The sequence below is a fragment of the Chiloscyllium plagiosum genome, chromosome 9, assembly GCF_004010195.1.
Source record: "Chiloscyllium plagiosum isolate BGI_BamShark_2017 chromosome 9, ASM401019v2, whole genome shotgun sequence".
Classification (NCBI taxonomy): Eukaryota; Metazoa; Chordata; class Chondrichthyes; order Orectolobiformes; family Hemiscylliidae; genus Chiloscyllium; species Chiloscyllium plagiosum.
The window spans coordinates 54,472,749-54,496,736 of record NC_057718.1 but is presented as its reverse complement, the minus strand read 5'-3'; the positions used below and the strand labels follow the sequence as shown (position 1 = coordinate 54,496,736).

Here is a 23,988-nt window from a genome sequence, read left to right as displayed (position 1 = left end):
ATCCTGGCTACCTCAATTTACCTGCTTATTTCATCTCCTTGTTTTCTCACACTTACATTTTACCTACATTGGGGAAATAATGTTTAGCTTCAATATTAGATAGTCATGGCAGTTTGGTTTTCTACAGAGATATTACTCAGCCTCTAATCCTGTGGAGGCACTTTATGTATGTTCAATTTGCAATAAGGTATTGAACACATTTTCTAATAATTATGCATGAGACCTTTGAATTTATGAACGCGTTTTGTTTCATTTCAGTTTATTACTCAAATTGCAACCATTGTTGAATATTTAGGCACCAACTTTAATGATAGAATGTGCAGATGTGAGATGATACTTAACATTTTTTAAACTCAATTTAATGTTCTTGCTTTAATAATTCAACCCCGCAGGATGGACTTCAGTGAGGCATACTCTAATACTTGTTCAGCTGCTGGATTTGCTGCAAGAAAAGGAAATGTAGAACTTTTGAAAACCTTGATTCAAAAAGGTCATAGCCTTGACATTGCAGACAACCGTGGTTGGTGCCCAATCCATGAAGCTGCAACTCACAAATCTTTGAGATGTTTGAGACTCTTAATTCATGCAGGTACTGCAGTTACCTTACTGTTATTGTTGAAAAAGACTTGTTCCCGTCACCGAAACAACTGTTGTTATAAGTTGAATATTGCTTTGATATCTTTTACAACCATAGAGTCATAGAAATATACAGCATGGAAATAGACCCTTCTGTCCAAATCGTCCATGCCGACCAGGTATGCTAAATACATCTAGTTCCATTTGCCAGCACCTGACCCATATCCTCTCAACCCTTCCCATTCACATACCCATCCAGATGCCTAATAAATGTTGTAATTGTATCAACCTCCACCACTTCCTCTGGCAGCTCATTCCATACACGCACCACTCTCTGCGTGAAGAAGTTGCTCCTTAGGTCCCTTTTATATCTATTCCCTCTCACCCTAAACCTATGTTGTCTGCTTTTATACTCCCCCATCCCGGGGAAAAGACCTTGTTTATTTACCCTATCCATGCCATTCATGATTTTATAAACCTTTCAGTCCCTGATGCTCCAGGAAAAATAGCCCAGGCCTATTCAGCCTCTCCCTATAGGTCTAACTCTCCAACCCTGGCCACATCCTTGTAAATCTTTTCTGAACCCTTTCAAGTTTCACAACATCCTTCCTGTAGCAGGGAGGTCAGAATTGCGTGCAGTATTTCAGTAGTGGCCTAACCAATGACCTGTACTGCTGCAACATGACCTCCCATCTCCTGTACTAAATGCACTGACTAATAAATGCAAGCATACCAAACACCGTCTTCACTCTCCTGTATATCTGCGACTCCATTTTGAAGGAACTTTGAACCTGCACTCCTAGGTCTCTTTGTTCAGTAACACTCCCCAAGACCTTACCATTGAGTGTATAAGTCCTGCTCTGATCTAAATTAAACTCCCATCTATCACTCCTTGGTCCATCTGATCAAGATCCCGTTGTACTCTAAGGTAATCTTCTTTGCTGTCCACTACAGCTCCAATTTTAGTGCAATTGCAAATTTACCAACTACACCTCCTATGTTGACATTCAACTCATTTATGTAAATGATGAAAAGCAATGGACCCAGCACTGATCCTTGTGGCACACTACTGGTCGCAGGCCTCCAGTCTGAAAAGACTTTCTGTCTTCTACCTTCAAGTCAGTTCTGTATCCAAAAGGGTAGTTCTCCCTCTATCTTTGCCAACTAGTCTACCATATGGAACCTTGTCAAACACCTTGCTGAAGTCTATATAGATCATATCCACTGCTCTGCCCTCATCATTACTCTGTGTTACTACTTCAAAAAATTCAATTAAGTCAGTGAAACATGATTTCCCATGCACAAAGCCCTGTTGACTATCCCAAATCAGTCCTTGTCTTTCCATATACATGTAAATCCTGCCCCTCAGGATTCCCTCTAACCAATTGCCCACCATTGTTGTCGGGCTCACCAGTCAATACAGAGGAACCTCTATATTCCGAAGGACACAGGCAGGGAGTACTTTGTTCGATTAATCAAATTCCGGATATTCAATTACCAGATAACGTAGTTTAGCTGCGCATCGGGACCTTGCACTCTTGCCAGGTAATCCAAAATTCAGATAATCGAATGCCAGCTAATCGAAGTTTCTCTGTAGTTCCCAGGCTAATCATTGCCACCCTTCTTAAATATTAGCCTGCCTCCAGTCTTTCTACACCTCATTTGTGGCTATCAATGATATAAATATCTCAGCAAGTGACCCAGCAATCTCTTCCCTAGCTTCCCACAGTGTTCTAGGATACATCTGATCAGGTCCGGGGGGGATTTATCCACTTTTATGTGTTTTAAAATGTCCAGCATCTCCTCCTCTCTAATATGGGCACTTTTCAAGATGTCGCTGTTTATTTCCCCAAATTCTCTGGCTTCCATCTCCACAGTAAACACTGATGCAAAATACTTGTTTAGTATCTCCCCTATTTCCTGTGGTTCCATACATGGGTAGCCTTGTTCATCTTTAAGGTGTCCTGTTCTTCCCCAGTTATCCTTTTATCCTTAATGTATTTGTAGAATCTCTTTGGATTCTCCTTAACATTATTTGCCAAAGTTATCTCATGTGCCCCTTTTGCCCTCCTAATTTCCTTTTTAAGTATACTCCTACTACCTTGATAATCTTCAAGGGAATCACTCAATTTCTGCTGTCTATAGCTGATATCTGCTTCTTTCTTATTCTTGACCAAAACTTCAATTTTTCTCATCATCCAGTGTTCCCTACACCTACGAGCCTTACCCTTAACCCCAACAGGAATATGCTGTCTCTGGACTCTCGTTATCGCATTTCTGAAGGCTTCCCATTTTCCAGATGTCCCATTACTTGCGAACATCTGCCCCCAGTCAACCTTTGAAAGTTCTTGTCTAAAATTGTCAGAATTGACCTTCCGGTAGTAGGAAGTGAGGACCGTGGATGCTGGAGAACTTTAACTTGTAAATTTGGTCTATCCTTTTCCATCACTATTTTAAAATTAATAGAATTATAGTCACTGGTCTCAAAGTGCTCCCCCACTGACACCTCAGTCACTTGCCTTGCCTTATTTCTCAAGAGTACGTCAAGTTTTGCACCTTCTCCAGTAGATGTATCCACATACTAAATCAGAAAGTTTTCTTGTACACACTTCACAAATTCCTCTTCATTCAAGTCCTTAACGCTATGGCAGTCCCAGTCTATGGTTGGAAAGTTAAAAATCCCCTACCATAACAGCCTTGTTATTTTTACAGATAATTGAGATCTCCTTACAAATTTGTTTCTCAATTTACAACTGACTATTTTGGGGAGTTGGGGGATGGAATCTATAATACAATCCCAAAAAGGTGATCATCCCTTTCTTATTTCTCATTTCCACCAAATAATGTCCCTGGACGTATTCCCAGGATATCCTCCCTAAATACAGCTGTAATGTTATCCCTTATCCTTACATTTCACCAGAGTGGTACTGTTCTCTAACTTGATTGAAATCTTACTAAGTGTGGTCTATTCCAATTTTTGCTGACCTACATTCTCAATGTGCTCAACAATAACATTTAAAATTCTTGTTTGCAAATTTCTCCATCATTGTGGCCTTTTCACACACTATGCAATTTCATCCTTCCCTACTCCTAAAGGCTTTATTCCTCTGGCTGCAGCCTTCTGTGCATTTCACCTCTTCCCCTGTCTCTTCCTTTCAAACCAGGCAATTGACTGGTCGTGCTTTCAGTCATCTTGAAACATATTCTTTATTTCAAAATTTCGTAATTGCTCAATTCTATAACCTCTTCTAAACTTATCCTTATTGACTCAATATCCATTTTTATGCACAGCTGTGAACCAGTTTGGGGTTTATATATATTGAATTTAGCCTAATAATCCAAGATGATGTTTTAGCTATCTCATCTGTTGTTTGACTCTTGCACTGCAATCTGACAGTGATTAGTATTGGTAAGTCGAGGAACCAAAAGATATGATGGGATGATAGGGAATTAGGTTGGTGGTTAATGAATGTTGGCAATAAGTCTGGATGGGTCAGGACAGCTTGACACTGTATTTGTCTCGGTCATATTGCAAAGCTGGACTGCTTGAAACCTTGTCTGCTTACTTAACATCCATACAAAAACGGGCAAGGCATAATTGAGCTTATAGCAATCATGGTGTGAGCTCACAAAATGATCAACATGGCCACGAAGCTGAATCCACATGTCTATTGTCGTACCAACTTTAATGACTGTCAGAAAGACATTGAAAAGAACATCAAAGGTGTCATGTAATTTGGACATCTCCCACCAGGGTTATCTCTGTAAGATCTTGGACATCACTTGGAATGACAGAGGTCTGCTCAGAGATGCTGAAACTGAAACATATGTTGCCTTCAGACATATGCCCCACCAAAGTAGCAGTCAACTGGACAGGTATAAAGGGAAGGAAGTATTTTTAAAAAAAACTTGGTAATAAACATTTAAGAATGACTTTCAAGAACAGTAATCTACTCAGATTGCAATAGATCAGAGTCAGTGGTGAGGTTTTGCTACCTATTGTCATGTTCAGGGGAAGATAAATTTAAATAGGTCCGGAATGCCTCCCACCCTATTCTCCTTTTTCCATTTCTGAAATTCCTTCAGAACGATTGGCTTATCTTGCCTGTTTGTTTCTATGTCAGTCCAGTGTAAATGGCTCTTGACCTTTTTCTAGTGTGTGTCATCTGTGTACTCAACTGCATGAGTTCTTCTGGTTTGCTGAGATGTGAAATTGGACAGTATGGGACAGCAAGAAGCAGAGGAGCAGTGAATGAAAAACACAAAATTATAAGAACAAAGGAGAGGGCAATAGAGCCTGAGATACTGGAGTATATTATGTAAGCATTTGAAGAAACTATCTTCATTTGGATAAGAATTGCTAATTTTTGTGTGTATTCCTCTAGCTTCTTCTGCTCAGTACATAGATTTAAAGACTTTTGAAGGTGAAACAGCTCTACATCTTGCTGCAAAATGTGGCCATTTAAAAATTGTTCAGATTCTGCTAAAGGCTGGGGCAAATCCGAATGCCATCACAAATGAAAACGTAACACCACTTTTTCTAGGTAAGGTTCTAAAATCGTGAATATTTGGTTCATAATCTTCACATAAGAAATTTGAAGTGTCTTTAATTATTGAGACTTACTTTTGCAGTTGCAGGGTTTAAAAATTTCTGCAAGGCGAGTAGTTTAAATTGTTAGATGTTTCCATCACAGGGAGAGAAACCAGGGCTTGATGTTTTTTTGTTTGAGATAATACAAGTCTTGCCATGGGGTCAGTAAAGCTCCATTTGTGAATAGCCAAATGACTGGGTGGTAGGCTGGGAATACTTGGGTAGGCTTAGAAGGGAGCTGTTGGTTGTCAGTACTTTGATAAATGATACCCTGATGATGTCCACAGATACACTTTGAGGTTGCTTTCTTTTTTTAATCTGCCATTCTTCTTAGTCTCATCCATTCCTAGTTCATCCTTACTCTACTACTCTCTTACTCTCTTCAGTACAGTGACACTTGTACATAACTGAATACAATTCTCTAAAGATGAATTCCAGCTGTTTGCATGCTTGTCTCTAGTCAATTTTTCTGTTCTGTCAGAGCAACATAGTATCAGTATCTAAGCTACTGATAAATTTACGTAAGAGTAGAAACAGTTTCTCTCAGTAAGGACACATCACAGCTTACCTTAGTCCAGAGATCCTGATTACTGTACAGCCAAGGTTAAGGATCCCAGTTGTGCATGGAATTTCATAAAAAAGGCACATCTTTCTTCCACAGGGACATCATTGATCATTAGATAACTATCAAACACACTTTCAATACATTCTGGGAATTAATATGTTGCCCTTGTGCAATCAATTAGCAACAAAAATGCACTAATGGTGTACATACTTGAACCAGATTGAGGGAAGGTGATCTCGGTGTAATAATTAAAACAGGAAAGTATCTCCGAATTATGGAAATAAAATTACTTGCAGCTATAAAAGAATCAGCCCACAAAATCCAAAGCAGCAATCATGTGGATTCTAGATATAAAATTTTCAGTTTCTACTTGGAATTATATCTCAACTGGTTATCATTTAAGTTTCTGGTTAATTTTTCGTACAATATAACTAGGACTTTAAATGAGTCTGTGTATCTTCTATGTATTCATATTGCTACAAGCTTAAATGCTTTTATATTGTATTATGTTGAAGCAAAAGTTTGATTTTGTTTTTGTCCCAACTTGGCCTATTTGAAGCGATTGAGAAAGGTGACATTGCTGTTTCAAAGACTCTTTTAAAGCATGGAGGAAGAATTAATGGGCCCCATTCTGCGTGTTTATGGAGTGTTCTGCATCAGGCTGCTTATCAGGTACTGCTACATTCATTATAGATTCTAATGGGGGAGGGGGTGGAGGTTGGGATCCAGGGAGATAGTGAGGAAAGAGATCAGTCTGAGACTGGTCGGGCAGGCAGGAACAAAGCAGAGAACAGGGTAGGACTTGTAATTAAACTGCATTTATTTCATTGCAAGAGGCCTAACAGGTAAGGCAAATGAACTCAGGACATGATTGGTAACATGGGACTGGATATTTTAGCAATTATAGAGATGTGGCTCAGGGATGGACTGGGTTGGCAGCTTAATGTTCCAGGGTATATGCAATAAAAAGAGAGGGCAAGAGAGGAGGAGGCTTGGTGTTTTTGAATAGGGATAACATTACGGCTGTACTTACAGAGGGTATTTCTGGGAATATGTCCAGGGAAGTTATTTGAGTGGAACTGAGAAATAAGAAAGGGATGATCACCTTATTGGGATTGTATTATAGATCCTCTAATAGTCAGAGGGAAATTGAGAAACAAATTTGTAAGGAGATCTCAGTTATCTGTAAGAATAGTAGGGTGGTTATGGTTGGGGATTTTAACTTTGCAAACATAGACTGGGACTGCCATTGTGTTAAGGGTTTAGGTGGAGAGGAATTTTTAAGCGTGTCCAAGAAAACTTTCTGATTTCAGTTTGTGAATGTACCTACTAGAGAAGGTAAAGTTTTGTACCTACTCTTGGAAAATAAGGCAAGGCAGGTGACTGAGGTGTCAGTGGGGGTGACTTTGGGGCCAGTGACCATAATCCTATTAGTTTTTAAATAATAATGGAGAAGGATAGACCAGATCTAAAAGTTAAATTGGAGGAAGGACCATTTTGACAGTTTTAGGCAAGAACTTTCAAAAGTTGATGGTGGATAGGAGGGGAGGAGGAATGTTTGCAGATAAAGGGGCAATTGGAAAATGGGAAGCCTTCAAAAATGAGATAGAGTCCAGAGACAGTATGTTCCTGTTTGGGTGAAGGGCAAGTCTGGTAGGTGTGAGGAATGCTGAATGATGAGTGAAATTGAGATTTTGGTCAAGGAAAAGAAAGAAGCATACGTTAGCTAGAAGAGTATAAATGGAATAGAAGTATACATTAAAGGGAAATCAGGAGGGCAAAAAGGGGACATGGGACATGTTAAGGAGGGTTAAGAAGAATCCAAAAGGATTCTACAAATACATTAAGGATAAAATGGTAACTAAGGAGAGAATAGGGCCTCTCAAAGATCAGCAAGGCCACCTATGTGTGGAACCACAGGAAGTGGGAGCGATACTAAGCAAGTATTTTGCATCAGTGTTTACTGTGAAGAAAGATATGGAAGCTGGAGAACTTGGGAAATAAATAGTGACATCTTGAAAACTGTCCACATTACAGTGGAGGAGAAGCTGGGCATTTTAAAATGCATACAGGTGGATAAATACCCAGACCTGCTCATGTCTATCCTGTGAAGCTAGGGAATAGATTTCTGGGTCCCTTGCTGAGATATTTGTATCATTGATAGGCACTGATGAGGTGTAGGAAGACTGGAGGTTGGCTAATGTGGTGCCACTATTTAAGAAAGATGGTAAGGAAAAACCAGGGAATTATAGGATGGTGAGTCTGACGTTGGTAAGTTGTTGGAGGTAATTCTGAAGGACAGGATTGACATGTTTGGAAAGACTAGGATTGATTAAGGATGGTAAACATGGCTTTGTGGGTGGGAAACTGTGTCTCACTAACTTGATTGAGTTGGTTTAAAGAAGAAGCAAACAGGATTGATGAGGACAGAGAGGTGGATGTGATCTCCGTGGGCTACAGTGAGGCGTTCGACAAGGTTCTGCATGATAGACTAGTTAGCAAGGTTAGTTCACATGGAATACAGGGAGAACTAGCCATTTGGATACAAAACTGGCTCGATGGTAAAATTTAGAGGGTGGTGGTGGACGGTTGCTTTTCAGACCAGCAGCATTCTACAAGAATTGGTGCTTGATCCACTGCTTTTTGTCATTTATATAAATGATTTGGATGCAAACATAGGAGGGATGGTTAGTACATTTGCAGATGACACCAAAACTGAAGGTGTACTCGACAGCAGAGAAGGCTAACTCAGAGTACAATGCGATCTTGATCAGATGGACCAACAGGCAAAGGAGTGGCAGATGGGAGTTTAGTTTTGATAAATGTGAGGTGCTGCATTTTGGAAAGGCAAGTCAGGACCGGACTTATACACTTAATGATAATGTCCTGGGGAGTGTTGCTGAACAGAGAGATCTTGGAGTGCAGGTTTGTAGTTCCTTGAAAGTGGAGTCATAGGTAGACAGGATAGTGAAGAAGGCATTTGGTATGCTTGTCTTAATTAGTCAATGCATTGAGTGTAGCAGTTGAGAGGTCGTGTTGCAGCATGTGCAGGACGTTGGTTAGACCACTATTGGAATACTGCATGCAATTCTGGTCATCCCACTATAGGAAGGATGTTGTGAAACTTGAAAGGGTTCAAAAAAGATTTACAAGGATCTTGGCAGGCTTTGAAGGTCTGAGCTATAGGGAGGTGCTGAGTAGACAGGGTGCATTTTTTCTGGAGATTCAGAGGCTGAGGGGGGACCTTATAGAGGTTTATAAAATCATTAGGGGAATGGAAAGGATGAGCCATGTTCTTTTACCCAAAGTGTGAGAGTCCAAAACTAGAGGGCATTGGTTTAAGGTGAGAGGGAAAATTTTTAAAAGGGTAGTACGTGCATGGAATGAGCTGCCAGAGGAAGTGGTGGAGTCTGGTGCAATTACATTTAAAAGGCATCTGGATGGATGTCTGAATAGGAAGAGTTTAGTGGAACATGGGCCAAATGCTGGCAAACAGGATTAGGTTCATTTAGGAAATCTCATCAGCCATGTGTAAGTTGGACTGAAGGGTCTGTTTCCGTGCTGTACATCTCTAGGGCTGTGTGCCCACCTGTGTTGTAAGACTATTTATTGACCCTACTTCCCTCGCCTTCTGAGGCAGAGATTCAAAAGTTGCTGAAAGGCCTAATTTTACAGTAGTGTCGTCCAGTCTGGACTCCATCCAAGTGGAACATCAAGACTATTCAAGATATTAATCAAGCCATCTCTCACTCTTCTAAACTCCAGTGCAAATAAGCCCAAACTGCTCATCCTATCCTCATGAGATAATTCACTCATTCCTGGCATTGATTCAATGTACACCTCCTCTAAACTGCCTCCAGTGCATTTACACCCTTCCTTTACTAGGAAATCAAAACCACACAGAGTGTTTGAGATGTGGTTTCAACTATACCTTGTAAAATTGAAGCATAACTTCCATACTTTTCGGTTCATTTCTGGAGAGGATCCTGTTGACCTTTTGGATTACAAACTGTACCTGCATATTAACATATTATGTACTAGAATGCCCAAATCCCTCCCTCCCTTGGAATTCCAGTCATTCTCCATTTAAATAATGCTTTGCTTTGTTATTCTTCCTAGCAAAATTGTATATCTTCACATTTCCCATTTCATGGTCCTTCTGCCAGATTTTCTGCCAGTCAGTCTACATATCCTTACTTATCTGCAATTTCCTTGTTTCTTCTTCACAGCATACTTTACTATCTATTTTGCAGTTTTCTGCAAATTTAGTTACCATTCCTTCACTTTCTTCATCTAAGTTATTGATGTAAATTATGCACAGTTGAGGCTCCAGCACAGAACTCTGGAGGACTCCACTTATCAAATCCTGCTCATCAGATAAAAACACAATTGAGCGTACTGACTGGTTTCTGTCAGCTGGGTAATCATTAATTCATGCTAATTTGTTGCCACTTATACTATTAGCCTTTACTTTCTGCAATAAAATTTGATTTTGGACCTTAACAAATGCATTCTGAAGATCCGAGTTCAATATGTTTACAGTCACTCACTGTTTCGGCCTGACATGCATGCGCAGGCGGACATGCACACGCATGTAATTATTAAATTTGTCATTTAACCTTGTCTGTTAATATTGAAGTTTCACATGCTGTGAACAGTTATGTTAAAGTTGGTAATCATTTTGTTTGTGACTATATCTGACTGTTTGCTTAATTTTTGGGAAAAGGTTAATTCGTTCATTCTGCTGATGTGATCCTGCTAGAAAGTTGATCATGTAAATGCCAGCCCTGTCTGGTTGATGTGAGGAAGATGGGTGATCGAAGTTTAGGTGTAATTAACGTCTAGGCAGAGACGGATATCATCCTAAAATAGTTCTTTGACAAGAATTTAAGGTGAAGGGATAACTGTCATTGAGTGAAAAATGGTAATCCCTTTTTAGTTACATGAGCTTATAACTGCTTGGTAATTTAACTGAATGATTACGCTGAGCTGTTAAACTAGATTTCACATGCATTTGTACAAGTCCTAATCATAGTTAACTTCAGAAGAATCATGTCTACAGCCTTTAACTTATAATGTTTTTTAGGAACACTTAGAAATACTGAAGCTCTTGCTTGAAAAAGGTGCTGATAAAGAAGCCAGGGACGATTATGGAATTACACCATTGTTTCTTGCTGCTCAGTATGGAAAACTGCAAAGTATAAGAGTTCTTCTGCAACATGGTAATTGTTCAGTCTTAATACTTTCATCTAATACAGTAAGCTGGCAATTTTGGATAGGCTAATTTAAAATCTTAATATTGCAAATGCTGTATGTGTGTTGTTTTCTTTAAATGAGATTGTTGCTTTTCAGTATTCCAAAGCGCATCATTCCACTCCTAGTTAAAGTGACTCAAATCCTTTCAAATTAACTAGCATGCTGTTTCAGGCGTTTGAACAATATTTGCATATAGGCAGTATTTCTGAAGTGTAAATGTTCTCTGCTAGTCTAAGAACCTCCAATGAATCCAGTGACTGTTCCAATGTACTTTTGGAGTACTATGACTATTTATTTGCTGACATAACAGTGTCTGGTTTCCAATAATAATTCATTACTTGATTGAGAAATTTCTTCTTGAAAAGCTACTACATTGTCTAAATACAAGCAATTTTTATTTTATAAAATGTGTTTGAACAAAGTAACTATAAATCCACTAAGTTTGTAATAGATATGAATATACTATTTCAGTCAGAGAGAACATAAGGGCATCCGAAGAATACACTCCAGTGATTTTTTTTCCAAGATATTAATTAAAGTATGGTATTGAGTGGAGAAGAGAACATGTTCTGCTTCAAAACATAAAATTTTATCTGGCATTGCATGATGCTAACACTTGGCAAAATGGAAAAGTAATCACTTTTTAGTACTTTATCCTTTTGGTTGAATAAGAAAATTAATAGTCTTTGACCATTACAGTTCATCTATCCTTGATTGTCAGCATCGATATTTACAAAATGTAATTGATGAATATTCTGCCCTCTGTCTCATACCTTCAATATTTAATACATATGTCACATTGTAATGTGATCTGTTCTACAAGTGATTTGTATTCTTTATCCACAACTCTGGCATTCATTAACAGTAGCTTTGATTGTTGTGATGAGGAATGAGTAAATTGTTTCTGCACTTTCCATATAACCCTCTTCCTATCAGCCTGACTTCTATCTGCTGATGTCAATTATACTTCTTGGACCTTCTGATGAAAAATTCCAGATTTCTTGAATAGAATACAAAAATGTCTGGATTCCATTAATTGCAAGCTTACTGTGTTACCAAATAGAAATACTTTGTCATTTCACAAACGTGTTTGCACACTTTTTAAAGAATGATTAATAATGATTGGATGTTACTCTGGATGATGTCCTCATAATGAAATTATGTAGTCCTGCAATTTCACACAGGAGCATGCTTTAAAGTTGATAACAAATTATCATCCCCAAGTGGAATGTAGGTGGAGTTTTCCTATTCTTTGATCCTATTTTTGCTTGCTTTGTCCAGCCTTTCCAAATAAAGTTTAGTCAAACACTGTTGAGGTACACCACTATCTATTACAGCATAATTGAAGAATCAGCAATGAAGATACTCATGGACTGACAAGGGAATTCAGGGACAGGATAAAAGCAAAAGAAAATATATTTAATGTGATGAAGATTAATGGGAAGCCAGAGGATTGGGAAGTCTTTTAAAAAGCAGCAGAGGACAACTGAAAAAGCAAGAAGGTGGGAGATGATGAAATATGAGGGTAAGCTCACTAGTAACATAAAAGAAGATTGCAAGAGTTTTTACAGATATATGAAAGGTAAGAGAGAGGCAAGAGTAGAATTGGACTGCTGGAAAATGAGGCTGGAGAAGTAGTAATTGAGAATAAAGAAATGACAGAAAACTGAATAGGTAATTTGTGTCAATCTTCATGGTGTAAGACACCAGTAGCATACCAGAACTTCAAGGGAGTCAGAGGGCAGAGGTGACTGAAGTGCCCATCCCTAATGCTGGAGAAGCTGAACGATCTGTAGGTGGATAAATCGCCCAGATCCCAGATGGCCTAGATCCCAGATGGCCTACGGCCTAGATTCCTGAAGGAGATAGCCAAGGCGACTGTAGAGGAATTGGTGGTGATCTTTTCAGGAATGACCAGAGTCCGGGATGATCCCAGAGCACTGGAAAATTTAAGAAGGGAGGTAGACAGAAGACTGGAAACTAAAGGTCAGTTAACCTCACCTTCGACATGGTAAGATTTTACAGTCAATATTAAGGATGAGTTTGTAGAGTACTTGGAAGTGCAGAATACAATACGGCTGAGCCAGCATGGCTTTGTCAAAGTAAAGTCATGCCTGACAAACCTGTTTAAAATTCTTTGAGAAGATAACAAGCAAGCTAGGCAAAGGAGAGCCAGTGGACGAGATCTATTTAGATTTCCAGAAGACCTTTAATAAGTTGCGACACTAGAGGCTGCTAACTAAATAAGAGACGGTGGTGTTAGGGACAAAGTTCTGGCATGGATAGAGGACTAGTTGACTGACAGATGGACGAGAATGGAGTTAGAGGTTTTTCCGGATGGCAGCCGATGACTAGTGGATTTCCACTGGGTCAGAGTTGGGACCACTATTCATATTATACATTAATTATCTGGATGAAGGAACTGAGGGCATTGTTGCTAAGTTAGCAGGTGGCACAAAGATAGGTGGAGGGACAGGTAGTGTTGAGATGGTGGGGAGGCTGCCGAAAGACTTGGACAGGCCAGGAGAGTGGACTAAGAAAGGGCGGGTGGGAATACAGTGTGAAAATATGAGCTCATGTACTTTGGTCGGAAGAATAGAGGCATTGATTATATTTTTCAAGGGAGAAAGCTTTGGAAATCTGAAGCACAAAGACTTGAGTCCCAGCTCAAGATTCTCTGAAGGTTAACATGTAGTTTCAGCTGACAGTTAGGAAGGCAAATGCAATGATAGCATTTGTTTCAAGAGGGCTAGAATGCAAAAGCAGGGATGTATGACTGAGGCTGTATCAGACACTGGTGAGACCGTATTTGAAATATTGTGAACACTTTTGGGCCCTGTATAAAAGGAAGTATGTGCTGACATTGGGGATCATCCAGAAAAGGTTTCCAAAAATGATCCCAGGGTTAAAGAACTTGTCATGAGAGGAGTTGAGGACCTTGGGACTGTATTCGATTAAGTGCCGAAGGTTGAAGGAGAGAGTCTGATTGAAATTTACAGCATACTGAGAGGCCTGGAATGGACATAGAGAAGATCTTTCCAATAGTCAGCGAGACTAGGACCTGAGGGCATAGCCTCCGAATAAAGGACAAACCTTTAGAACTGAGTTGAGGAGGAATTTCTTCAGCCAGAGGGTGATGAATCTGTGGAACTCATTGCCATAGGAGGCTATGGAGGCCAAGCCATTGAGTATTTTTAAGTATGTATAGGTTCTTGATTAGTAAGGTGATCAAAAGTTACAAGAAGAAGCAGGAGAATGGAGTTGAGAAATATATTAGCCATGAATGAATAACGGAGCAGATGCAATGGGCCAAATGGCGTAATTCTGCTCCAATATCTTGTGGTCTTATGGTAGCCTTTTTATCTTGCTCTAGCCAGATAGCCAATTTTTCTCCAATTTCTCGCTTGTCTCACCACAAAATGTAGAAATTCACCACATAGGGCTCCATCTCCAGCTTTAGTCTTCTAGCCCTTGAGCCTCAACATTACACTGTACTGATGCCCATTGGGGTTCTGTACCCTACCCCCTGGAAATAATTGTGGTGGTCACTGCTCATTCCCCTACCAAAGCTTTCTTCTTTTTCATTCATCTACTGTCACTACAGAGCTCCTGCAAGAACAGACTGTTTTCTAGCTCCAAGACTGATTTTGATGGACAGCCCCAGGAAAGACTGACTAGGCAGCTGACTGCTACCCTTGCAGTTCCATAACTGATGAAGCATGATTTCCCCTGACTGCTTGCAATAGCCTTATAGAATTGAGTATAGCCCACTGTCTGGAGTTTAATCAGATATTACCTGACAGTCACTGTCCCAAGTGGGCAAATGACCGTGGCAAAAGCTGGACTACGTGTGGACTCTGTTTAACTGATGTTTGTGAGACTCCCTGTATGACAGCAGCCCTCTTTGATTTAATGAAGGACTACTTCCCATAAACAATGAGACCTGACCCATTTGGATGAAAAATCATGCAGTGTGTTTGTTGCCTCGACAACTCCCACCTGCTGTAGGTGAGAAATTGATGTCTTATTGTGCCATACAGCAAGATGTCCGCCTGAACTGATCGCTATTTGCGAACCTAGTTAGCAGCGTTGCTCATTGTGTGCATAAACAGCAAGTCAGCATGGCATACTGTGAGCAGTTAGGCCCTGACTGAAGTGTCAATGTGTGAAAACACATGACAGGCCAAGGCAAGAGTAAGCAAAGGAGGAATGCTACAACCATCCAGGTAGGTGTTAAGTGAGTGAGTACAATGAGAGTACGCAAGGAGCTTTGATGTATAGTCAGTTCTCCCAACCTGTACTCATCCCTTCGTGCAGAGTTTCCTTGCAGCGACATTTAAATAGTAGTTGCTGGAGCACCCCTTAATGAAGCTTTAAAGTGCAGAAGTGGACCAGATCAATGCTGTGAAGGTTCTGCTAGTTGTCAGGTGCCTGTACCCATGGACATGAGATGCAAATGGCCTGTGTCCTGAGATGTTGCCACATGTCCAAGCTGGCAGTCTGAGGGAGCAAATAGCAACCTGAAGTTGCCAATTACCTGATCTGACTTTCATGTTGGTAATTGTTGATGTCCAGTTTGCTCACAGTGGGTGGCAGAATAGGAAGCTGCATGTTAATGAGACAAGATTCAGTGTTCCTGAGGCTATTAATGAGTAGTAGTACCTTGTGAGAATCTCATTGCATCAGCTGGAACTCCATGTGAAAATGCAATGAGTTATTTCAATATTAGGAATAACCTCAGCTGTCTTCTCACACAATTCCCCAACATTTGCAACTTGTGCCTTAAGTTTGTGTTTTGCCAGGAAACATACTTGCGTTTATTTGAGACCAGCCATCTTCGGAATTTTCTGCAGAAGCTACTCACTGTAAATATTTTCTAATCAACTTGTTTGGTGGTATCATTACACATCTCTGGAGCAGGTGGGACTTGAACCTGGGCGTGCTGGCGCAGAGGTAGGATGTTATCCAGGACAGATTTGCTTGATGGATCAGTACTCCATCCACCAGCTTAACCATTCACTTCCTCTACCATCAGCACATTGTATTAACAGAGTGTGCCAAAAACTTGCTAAACTCTCTAAAGCAGCACACTCTAAACCTGAGAGCTAGATGCGTAAGAGCAGCTGATGCATGGGAACACCACTACCTGCAAGTTCTCCTTCAAGTTGCAAACCATCATGAACTCAAAAGTATTCCCATTCCGTTACTATTGATGAGTCAACTCTTTCTAACAGCGTTGTGGTTGTACTTGTGCCATGTGAATGGCAATGGATGAAGAACGTTGTTCTGTATCACTTTATTGAGGGGAATTAGGGATGAACAACAAATGTTCGTCTTGCCTGCAATATTTACTTCCCATGGATAAATATATAAACAAAATTTAGCATGCACATAAATTATGAATATTTCCTCCATAACAAACTACCACTAATGTTCTGAAACCAGTTTAACCAGTGAGAATAAAGCAATTTCATTCAATGCTTTGTTTCTCTAATTAGTTGACCTTGAAAACAGGTTCTCCCATTGTGCTACTTGAGATAGAATGTTACTATTGATAAATAACTGGGCAAGATGCTGTACAATAACTATTTCAATTGATACAGGGTTTGCTTGGGAAATTGCTTCTATTTTTTGGATTGAACATTTTGGTATTTAATCAATGCTTTAGCTAGTTCTTTGCTTGTACACTTTGGAGTAGCAGGCTTTTTCACTTGAATGAGACATATTTCTCTTGGTTTTGCCTGATTAAATTATTTGATAGGTCTCTTTCCAAGCTGTATGACTCTTTCAGTCCAACTCATCCATGCTGACGAGACATCCCAATCTAGTCCCATTTGCCAGCATTTGGCCCATGTCCCTCTAAATCTTTCCTGTTCATGTACCCATCTAGATGCCTTTCAAATGTGGTAATTGTACTTGCCACCACCACATCCTCTGGAAGCTTATTCTCGACACATACCACCCTCTGTGTGAAAAAGCTACCCCTCAGGATCTTTTTAAATCTTTTTCCTCTGACTGTAGACTTATGCTCTCAAGTTTTGGGTTCTGCACCTGAGGAAAAATACGTTGACTATTCAGGTTATCCATGCTCCTTATGATTTTATAAACTTCTATAAGGTCACTCTTAGACTCTGACTCTTCAGGGAGAAAAAAGCCCCAGTCTATTCAGCCTATCTCTGTAGCTCAAACCCTCCAGTCCTGGCAACATCCTTGTAAATCTTTTCTGTACCCTCCCGAGTGTAACAACATCTTTCCTATTGTAACATGTCAGAAAAAATAAGGTGAGTTAACTTTTGCAGATGAATTTGAATTACAAGCTGTTGATTTAGTTTTTTTATGTCTTTATCAGCTGTCTTCCAAGTGTGATTGGAGAACATATTATTTAGAGTTCTAAAAAATTAACAGCAGAAGTTTTAGCAGGTGAAAGATGGAAATCTGCAGGGATACCTTTTAAGCATGGTTCAGATTTCTGTATCAATAAACTAATCTGCAGTTGATACCTGACAAATAATTTGGATTCCGTCTTCCCCATTAACATTATCAGCTGGGTAAATGGATTGGCATAGAATTTGCATGTAAAAGAAGTGCTTATGTAAGAGCCAGATGTTCCTGAAACATGAAATCCAGAACTGTTCTCAATTGTAGTGTACACTAAAAAATAGTGAAATTTAAAAGAAGATTTGCTGTCATACTGCATTCTATCCATATAATTAATGCTGCTTTTATAAAAATGATTTGCATACAAATTGGGCCTTATTAGATTGAACACTTGGATAAATTCTTCTGTCATACAGATGCATTCAGATTATTTTGTCTAATTACAAAATAATGGTGAAAATGCTTAGATGCTCAGTAACGAAATAGTTTGCTTGTATTTTAATATTCATGCACAATAGCCTTCTAACATAACTTTTTTTTAATCCATGAGACATGAACTGAATTTGCAGTGGACTAACCTATTGAATCTATTTTGCAGGTAGTGATGTTAATTGCCAGGCCTTTGATAAGGCCACACCTTTGTTTATAGCAGCTCAGGAAGGCCATGTAGAATGTGTTGAACTGCTGTTGTCAAATGGTGCCGATACAAACCTTTACTGTAGTGAAGATGATTGGCAGTTGCCCATTCATGCTGCTGCCCAGATGGGGAAAGTCAAGTGAGTGCTCTGACATATACTTTGAGTAAGTTATGTTTGGAAAATTTTCACCGGGTAAATGCGAGGTGATGCATTTTGAAAGATCCAAATCAAGAGTGGACTATACAGTAAATGGAAAAGTCCTGGGAAAAATTTATGTACAGAGAGATCTAGGTGTTCAGGTCCATTGTTCCCTGAAGGCGGCAATGCAGGTTGGTAGAGTGATCAAGAAGGCATATGGCATACTTTTCTTCATCAGAGAGGGTTTTGGGTTTCACCCTCAGACTCCCACATATATTTTCCTCGCAGTAAAGGTGAAGAAATGTTGCATATCCCTATTGCTTACATTACAAAGGCCTTGTATTTATCTGCTTTCACATATCAGGATTGCTCAGAAATTGTTGACTTTTGAGGACAATATTTTTCATTTTCTAGATTGCCATCTGTGTGTTTCTACTTGGCATTTTGTTGAGATTCATTGCTATGATGACTATACCAGCTCAAATACAGAAATGGTTCTCTTGAGTAACCTTAACCAAAACAATTATCTTAAATCAACTTGTAAGAGATCTAGCCCAATCTACTTAAAATTCTTTATGGCTTGTGTTTTTACAACATTGATTAGAATAAATTTATAAATATTACATTGGCTGTATGAGCATTCAAAGTCTTGCACTATTTGTATTTTAAGCTAAGAACCAAAAACATTTTTTGTGTTTCTGATGTGTGCAAATGAAAACTAATTTCATACATGGATTTTTGGCAGGGTATTGGAATTTTTGATACCAATCACTGATCGAATATGTGATACAGAAAGGAATAAAGTGAGCCCAGTCTATTCAGCCGTGTATGGAGGACAGCAAACATGCTTAAAAATGTTACTACAGGCAGGTTACAGTCCCAATGCCCAAGAGTGCCCATTGTATGACTGCCTATCGCCATTGTGCATGGCTTTTTCTCGGAGGTAAGCTTGCAACTTTTAAAGCTTACAATTGCACAGGAATTGTAATTTAAAATATTTATTAGCTAAGCAGCTACATCCACAGACATTGTAATATTGTTTAAAAGTATATTTGCATTTGTCTTATTATAGGATAATACTTTATGATCATTATGCTCAATGGGCAATTATTTACGCTTGCGCACAGATTTTCTGTGGGATTTGACATTGGAACTCCATGTGATCAGAATGCCATCAAATGTACTGCTTTCTACATGGCTACTGTAAAGACACCAACTGAAAATTCATTATCCCTAAGATTGAAGAACGGTTACTGAGCAGCGCAGTAACATTTGGAGGTATCATCCATTGAGCATAATAACTTTTTATTGATATTAATTTTTCCAGGATCTCCCATCTCACAACAGCAGCAACCTGTATTTATATAGCACCTTTAGATTAAAACTTGAAGGAACTTCCCAACAGTGGTCTAAAACAAAACTTATTTTAAAGGGATATATATTTGAACAAATTGGCAAATGCATATAAGAATATCTTCAAGAAAGAATGAGATGTATTGGCGATGGGAAAGCCAGAGCTTAGGGTTTTGACAGTTGAAGCCACTGCCAATGCTAGAACAATTATACTTGGAAATGCTGAGGCCAGAGTTTGAGCAGTGCAAATAATGGAGACTTATGGTGCTAGATAATATTAGAGTCAGGAAGGGGCAAGTCAGTGAATTGATTTGGAAACAATGATAAATGATAAAATTGCGATGTTTATTAAGAGGGAACCAGTGTGGGGCACAGTGAGCACATGAGTGGTGGTTGAAAGGGATTGGATGTGAGTTAGGATAAGGATAGTAGAGTTTTTGATGATCCAAAGTTTATTAAAGGAAGAGCTTGCAAGAACAGCTAGGTGTATATTGAAATAGTCAAGTCTCAAGGTAACTAAAGCACGGATAAGGAGGGTTAAAGTCACATCAAAGTTAAAAATTGCATCCCAAAAGTTGTTTCAGGGGATCTTGTGGCATTGGTTGTGTCTTTATCTATGGGCCAGAAGGTCTGAGGTCACCTCCCTGAAGGTGTGTCGGAACATGTTTGAACAAGTTGATTTAAAAACAAAAGCTGTTTTCGTACTCTTTCAGGATGGAAACTTGGTTTAAGAGTTTTAAATACTGAGTTATAGGATTGCTGAGCATGGATTTGGGAGGCACCAACAAGTTCAAAGACTTTGGACAGGAAAGGGAGGTTGGAAATGGGCGGTAATTTGGAGAGTTGAGGGGGTAAGTGTTTTTTCTTCCTTTGGTGAGGGATGTTGAAGGCATATTTGAACAGGGAACAGTACCTGAAGAGAACAAATGACAGTATCAGCTTTTTTGTGAGCCATCAAGCAAAGTTGGGTCATCAGAGGTTTAATGGGAATATGGTACAGCTTGGAGTGAGTTATTCACTTCAGAATTCCCAATATCTAAATATAACTGTTCAGCAGTGACTTTTAGGATGATGGATGTTGCTTACAGTGCTTTTCAAGTCCTTCAGACATTCCCTGAAACCATTTATAATCAATGAAGTACTTTTGAAAAGTCGTTGTACAGGAAACATGGTAGCCAATTTATGTGTGCACAGCAAATTCCCAAAAACTGCAATGTAATGTCTAGATATTTTATTTTTGTGTTGTTGGTTGAGTATTAAGAATTTACTAGAATGCTGAGAACACCTCTCCTGCTCTTTGAAATACTGACATGATCTTTTGTATTCGCTTGAGAGATAGATTGAGCCTCAGTTAAATGTCTTGTCCAGAAGACCTCTTCTCTAATAGCATAACTACCCTTCAATGCTAAAGTGGAATATGGACCTAGGTTTCTGTGTTCAAGTCAGTGAAATGTGTTTTGAACACAAAACCACCTGAGAGCTAGAAGCGTAAGAGCAGTTGATGCATGGGAACACCACTATCTGCAAGTTCTCCTTCAAGCAGAGAAATGTCATGTCATTAATTTTGGTAGGAAGAATGAGGAGAGGCAATATTGCAAGTATGATTTAAAGGGAGTGCAAAAACTTTCATTGTATTTATATCGGTCTTTGGAAGTATAAGGACAAGTTGAGGAGGCTGTTAAAAAGGTATTTTTGATTTTTAGCTTTATAAATGGAGGCATAGAAGCACAGAAGTTATTCTAACCTCTGGTTATGGCCCATACAGTCTATTGTGTCTAATAACTGGACATCACACTTTGGCTACAGACAGGGCTCAGAAGATACTTAGTAGAAGGGCTTATGCCCGAAACGTCGATTCTCCTGTTACTTGGATGCTGCCTGACCTGCTGCGCTTTTCCAGCAACACATTTTCAGCACTTAGTAGATATTGCCAAGAATGAAAGATTTCAGTTATATTGTGAGACTAGACAAACTGGGGTTGTTCTCCTGGAGAAGGTTAAGCAACTTGAACTGAATTACCACCACCTATGTAAATGTTGTATGGTTCTATGCCAAACTGAGGAAGAAAGGACATTCTACTTCAGAAGAACATGGACACATGTGAAAAATGGAATTCAGAAGGTGAAGCAGATATTTTTGATAAGAACAAATTATCATGTTTTCATGGAAAAAGTGATTGCAGCAAAGGAACAGAGGATCTCTGTACAATTACACAGATCTTTGAAAGTAGGATTGCAGATGAGGAACTCCATAAATGCATACCTGGAAATTTAATATAAATATTTGAGACATACCTTGCACAATTTCATCAATATCAACTCAGGTTATCAGTCAACCGACTGTGAATTTGTTCAGCTGTTCAAGGCCAAGTGTAATTTTAATGTTATGTGGGAGTGAAAGGTCTGACAAATTTGTGAACCCAGATGTGAGTGTTCAAAACTTGGTTGCTGTCTTAAAGCTGTGTGTATTTCTGTATGAATATTTTGCAATACATTAGTTTATAATAAGGAGAAAGTGAGGACTGCAGATGCTGGAGACCAGAGTTGAAAAATGTGATGCTGGAAAATATCAGACTTAACAGTCACTAAGTCCCAGCAGGCAAATGCAGTTTGGGTTCTTTTTAATGTGGCTTTGTAGCTGTTAGAAACGAAAATCGCTTCTCAATAATCGCTCTAGACAAATTCAGGAAAACAAAGTTTTATTAGCAAGTCTGCAGAGTTGGGCACCCTTCTGAGAAAAAGGCGCGCCAGGCTAACAATGTTTCTGATTAAATACAGTACAGTACTTGTACTGTATTTAATCAGAAACATTGTTAGCCTGGCGCGCCTTTTTCTCTATAGCTCTAAAGAGTCACGAGGTTCACATTCTCACAAAGTCTGCAACAGTTTCCCGAGTTGTTTTTCTACCCTGTAGTCTTATCAGTCAAGGACTTATTCTTCTCTGTCAGAGTTAGTGGTCTTATCAATCAAGGACTTGTTTTTCTACTCTGTAGCAGCAGATGTCTCGTCCTTTATTATAGAGAAGCATGTTTTACCCTACCCCCACAGCTCTATTCCCCTTAGACTCTGAGGTCATGCACATCTTAACTATTTGTACCGAAATCGTCTCTCACAATTCCACCCTACAAACAGTAGGTATAAACATCTGTTTCCCACTTTTACAGAGACACAGGAAAAAACCCAAATTAAAAGGGTCATAAGGATCAGTATGGTAGGGGAAGGCACAGATGGAGGGAGTAGATAATGATGAAGAAAGAATATGCCTAACAATGACCTACAGCGGGATGAGGTCAAACGGCCTTGTGAGGCCAAAAAAAGCATTTTGTCACAGACAAGGCCGGATAAGGCAAGAGACAAACAGGAGTAATGGGGGCCGGTCTTAGGGAAGTGGAAGATGTAAACAGGGGAGGAGCAATGTAAAACAAAAGAAACCAAATTATATAAATGTTGTGTCTTAATTGAATTCGGGGTGTGTATGTCTCTGGACATCACACCCTCTTGCAAGTGTATAATAAAGGACACTACTGATTCAGATTTTGTCTCGGACTGCAATTATTGAAGTGTGTGAGCTTTGTTTCTCACAATTCGCGGCTGTCCGGGGTGTTCTTCCATCGCCGGGGGGAGTGGCTGGCCTTGGACACTGGGAAGACGTGTCCCATTCCCCATTGAGGAGCGGTCTCGTGTTCCGGTTTGGTCCGCTCTCTTGGGCGACTGGTACGGATCCCACAAGACAGACATCTGAATCAGACAGTGATAGGAGCTCGATAGAACATACGGCGAAAAGGGGCCAGGCAATTCTGTGCACAGACCAAGGTAAGAAACCTGACTTTTAAGTATTGCCTTGGTGGCCGAGAAAAGGGGTATTTACTCGCTGAGGGACTGACGAGGGCCCCGCGAAATGGGGGCATAGGCAGAGTAGCTGTCACGGAGTAAAGGAAGAAGAAAAACCCCCTGGTAACATTCCTCCTGAAAGTCTGTTGGGGAGGATGTTGCAGGAATGGACAAGCAATACTTGTACAAGGGCAAAAGATAAAAAGAAAATGATTAAATATTGTTGTTTAGTATGGACCAAAGACCCAATCCTTCGTCCGGCTGTCTTCTGGCCAAAGTATGGTTCAGACGAGGATTGGGTCTGTCAGTATTTAGATTTGCATGTGAATAAAAAACAACCTTTTAGTCAAGTGGAGGCGGACTATGCGTCCTGTTGGAAGGGCAGTTTGGGAATGATGGTAGTAAAGACAAAGGATTCCTCCTCTGCCCCACCTAGTCCCTGGGATCCTCTTGGCTGTTCCCCCCCCGTACTATAAAATCAGGTTAGGTGAAAATGGGGGAGGAGGAGAGACAGACAGACAGGGACAGGGAACAGAGACTCACAAGAGGAGGGCGAAGGGGCGTTGGACGGGGATGTTGTTGTTCCTGACCCTCAATCCTCAGCAAAAGAAAGGGAAGCTACAGTAGATGTAGAGGAGGCCTCCGGAGGATCTAAATCAAAGC

General features: G+C 39.8%; 1 protein-coding gene across 2 annotated transcripts in view; it reads left to right on the top strand.

Annotated features, from left to right (window-relative positions):
* Positions 1-23,988, top strand: part of asb3 (ankyrin repeat and SOCS box containing 3) — a 76,175-nt gene that overhangs the window by 8,618 nt on the left and 43,569 nt on the right. For both annotated transcript variants that reach the window (XM_043695938.1, XM_043695935.1), the window contains exons 4-9: positions 393-589; positions 4,962-5,120; positions 6,292-6,404; positions 10,819-10,954; positions 17,965-18,142; positions 18,888-19,085. In XM_043695938.1, the coding sequence (XP_043551873.1) occupies positions 394-589; positions 4,962-5,120; positions 6,292-6,404; positions 10,819-10,954; positions 17,965-18,142; positions 18,888-19,085 (980 nt within the window). In that variant the 5' untranslated portion in view covers position 393. The remainder of the gene's footprint in view (positions 1-392; positions 590-4,961; positions 5,121-6,291; positions 6,405-10,818; positions 10,955-17,964; positions 18,143-18,887; positions 19,086-23,988) is intronic.